Here is a 3,329-nt window from a genome sequence, read left to right as displayed (position 1 = left end):
TTATATCATTAATATATATATATCTCGAATGATCTGACTTTCAATTTTTGTTAAATAATTGTATGTATTTTCGCATTTATAGCAGTTTTATTGCAACATGTGCCAGTCGGGTTACCCAGGTCATTTCGTGTCTGTTATTCACGGCCACAGTTTTCCGTGGTCGATTTCACTTGTTTTTGTCAGTTGCTAATAATTGACCTTCTTTGTATACAATGTAACCTCCAATATTTTTCGTGCGTTTATGATTTTCGACGAGTAGTTTTGACCTGATGTATACAATTTGGAAGCTTTCATTTAGAAACCCTCTTTTTAAATAACCTTTTTGTGTCCTTCCATAAATAACTTTTTTCACTCTACACTGTTAGAAATTTATATAGCGATTTTACTATAAATATAATGGAAGCAATATGCATATACGTGAAGTAAATTTAATATACCATTATCTTGAAAAATAAAATACATGTATAGTAAAATAGAGTGCGCATAAAAGTTCAAAGTTCTTTCAAGTATTCAAATCTTGTCAAATATTTAGAACTAAAATAATAACCTACAATACATCGACTAAATTCCTATTTATAATCAAAGTGCAACGTACGGGTGAGGTTTCGTCATAATTCAATATCAATGTCAGAATTTTTACCTGAGTACTGGTGCTTTTAGGTTAGGTGTCTTAATTATGTACTTAATTGAACTTATCCATTTGAAACCCAGTATAATTTATTGTCAACTAAAAACAAATATAATGATTTATTATTTAGGAATGAACATTACTGTCCAAATTATTTTTAACTTGTGTAAAGTGAAATTACCTGGTTCTTCTGAGAATTGATCAATATACATGTATATCAAAGTTACCACGGATTACTTAATAACTATTTCATAGACCGAGTTCTTAAATTTACTATACAAATGTATAGTAAATGTATATTAAAATTGTAAACATTTTTAACAGTTTAATATAATTATTCTTTGGATAACTGCTCTCTAAATTTGAAAAAGTTATAATTGGTTATATAGTGAAATCTCATTGCTTATTAATATAATTTCACGATATTACTAATTAGAAAGGAGTCGGTTTCTAGCTATAAAAGAAAAACTAATTCAATTGGTATTTTGTAATTAGCACACCGTATATCAAATTCTGATAAAAAAATATGAAACAAGTAAGATAAAATTACCTTAAAAATGAGTTAAAAAATGGTCATTAAACTATGTACAATGATTTTGTACAATTCAAAAGTAGAACAATTGCAAAATCTAGTAAAGTTGTGCATAAAAATTCATTACTTTAGAAAAAACTCTCGCTTTATTCAAATAAGATCAATCATACAAATATAAAATCATGATAACCAAATTAAAAAAAATAGTTTTCACCACAGCTGTGTAGCAATCTATCTTGACAGTAAATAAGAACAGCGAAATGTGCAAATGTTAAAGGGATATTCTATTTCATGATCGATTTGGGGTATCCAAAAGTTTTCAGAAAAATATTGTTGCCACTGGGTTCAGAAAGGGATCAGGTTTAAGAAAGAACTTCTATTTGGCCATGGGGATTCAAAACTAGAGGATAAAAACGTTATCTAAAAGGAGTCAATAATTGTCACACTATTGACTACGAAATTTTCTATTACTTTTCAATGCAAGCCTTCTTACCGGGAGGTTTTGGATTTTTTGACACTTAAGCAAAAGGAATTTCCTCATTTTTAACCCTGTTAAAAAGTTCTAAAGTTATTTGTATTTGGAAAAGTATACCTCTGAGGTTTAGGTGAATACGAAGTAAATAACCTCGCAGAGGTAGAGAAGTGAAACTTTCTGCAAATGTTTCCAGCTTCGCTTGTGTCTTTGGAAATGGAACCAACGTCACGGTGAGTGCCAATAAGGCCGCCATGTTAGAATATTAACAATCGCAACATCTATAAGCCAGGATGACTCCCTTATACTTCAATTTTGCTCAGAATCGTAACTTATTTTGTTCTCTGCTTACTCTAGGACATTAATGAAGTACAAAAACAAGAAAGAAATTGTTATAAAATTATGAGATTTATTCAATTACAATCACATAGGTACATCAAAAATAATAATCAGTATCCCCATTTTCCGCAATCGGGGGTTGTAACTGTTTCCACCGTTATTGGCCACAATGAAGGCGGCAGGTTAGGATAATTGTGTAATTCAGCAGGGAGAGTCCAAACTGGTTGTTCTACACGATTCATTTCACGACTGTCTGTTAAATCTTCAAAAAACTCTTTAGCAATTTCACTGGGATTTGGCCAACTTAAGTTTGAATTTGCTTCAGCTTCTTTTTTCATTGCAACTACAACAGATCAAATTAATGAGCATTAATTAGTAAATACTACTATAAAATTCTTAAAAATTAAAAAAAAAACAAGAATCCAGCGATAAAATTGAGACAACACACTCAAATCTCAAATGCCTCAATTCAAATTTTAAAAAAATGTAATAAAAAGGAAAATACATAAATCACAGTTTATCAAACAATAATAATTTATAAAGGTGTTTATACCCAATCGTTTTAATTCCCATAGCATATGCGGCGTGAAGTGAGTAAACTTGCAAGTGTTTCCAAACAGACATTCTCCGTTTTGGGCGAACTTTTTGCAAGTGATCTTCGATGATTCATCCCTCAATATTTCCTCGGGTTCTAAAATCGAACAAACAATTTATAGATTTAACATCAAGTTTTACACACTTTATTGATTTAGGAATAGGAATAACTACTATTACCTTTGTACCGATGGTAATGATCAGATTTGTTGTTGAGGTGCACCAAACTAGACAAGTGCTTTTTCCGCGCATCTTGATTTTCTTTGAAGGATCGGTTACAATAATCACAGTAATATTGCTTCCCCATTTTAACAAAGTGATTCTGATAAATGGAAAAATATTGAGTTTCGCTCAATCGAACTTTAGATGACAAATATGCAGTTCAAAATATAGTGTTTGCCGGTGTTTACTGCATTTATGAAAATGTAAGTAAACATGACATCCGCACGTTTTAAAACGTTGTCTATTGATTCGTTCACAATCAGCTGGTTTTACCGACACTATCGCCATCTCTGCTTCGACCGATGAACAAAATTCAAACGCGCTAATTTAAAATGATCAAATGATCAAGTTAAAAATAAAATAGTATATCCTGTTGGGATTGAATATATTTGTGAATATATTCTCAAGAATATTTGTGACCAATGTTTAATTTTGAAATTTATATGAATATTCAAATTTTTCATAAAAGCAAGACGAGGATTATTTTTTTAGTAAAAAATATTATTAAACTTACTGTGATCGATATAAATAGTTGTCAAGTC

General features: G+C 30.3%; 1 protein-coding gene across 1 annotated transcript; it reads right to left on the bottom strand.

Moving 5' to 3' along the window:
- Positions 1 to 2,020: 2,020 nt before the first annotated feature.
- LOC117169385 (zinc finger matrin-type protein 5) lies at positions 2,021 to 3,031 on the bottom strand. The gene is made up of 3 exons (XM_033355743.1): positions 2,746 to 3,031; positions 2,525 to 2,662; positions 2,021 to 2,314 (listed from the first exon to the last, which is right to left on the bottom strand). The coding sequence occupies exons 1-3, from the start codon at positions 2,870 to 2,872 to the stop codon at positions 2,082 to 2,084; spliced, it is 498 nt and encodes a 165-aa protein (XP_033211634.1). The 5' UTR covers positions 2,873 to 3,031; the 3' UTR covers positions 2,021 to 2,081.
- Positions 3,032 to 3,329: the final 298 nt, after the last annotated feature.

This window comes from Belonocnema kinseyi, chromosome 3 (assembly GCF_010883055.1).
Source record: "Belonocnema kinseyi isolate 2016_QV_RU_SX_M_011 chromosome 3, B_treatae_v1, whole genome shotgun sequence".
Taxonomy (NCBI): Eukaryota; Metazoa; Arthropoda; class Insecta; order Hymenoptera; family Cynipidae; genus Belonocnema; species Belonocnema kinseyi.
This window is presented reverse-complemented; position numbering and strand designations above follow the sequence as displayed.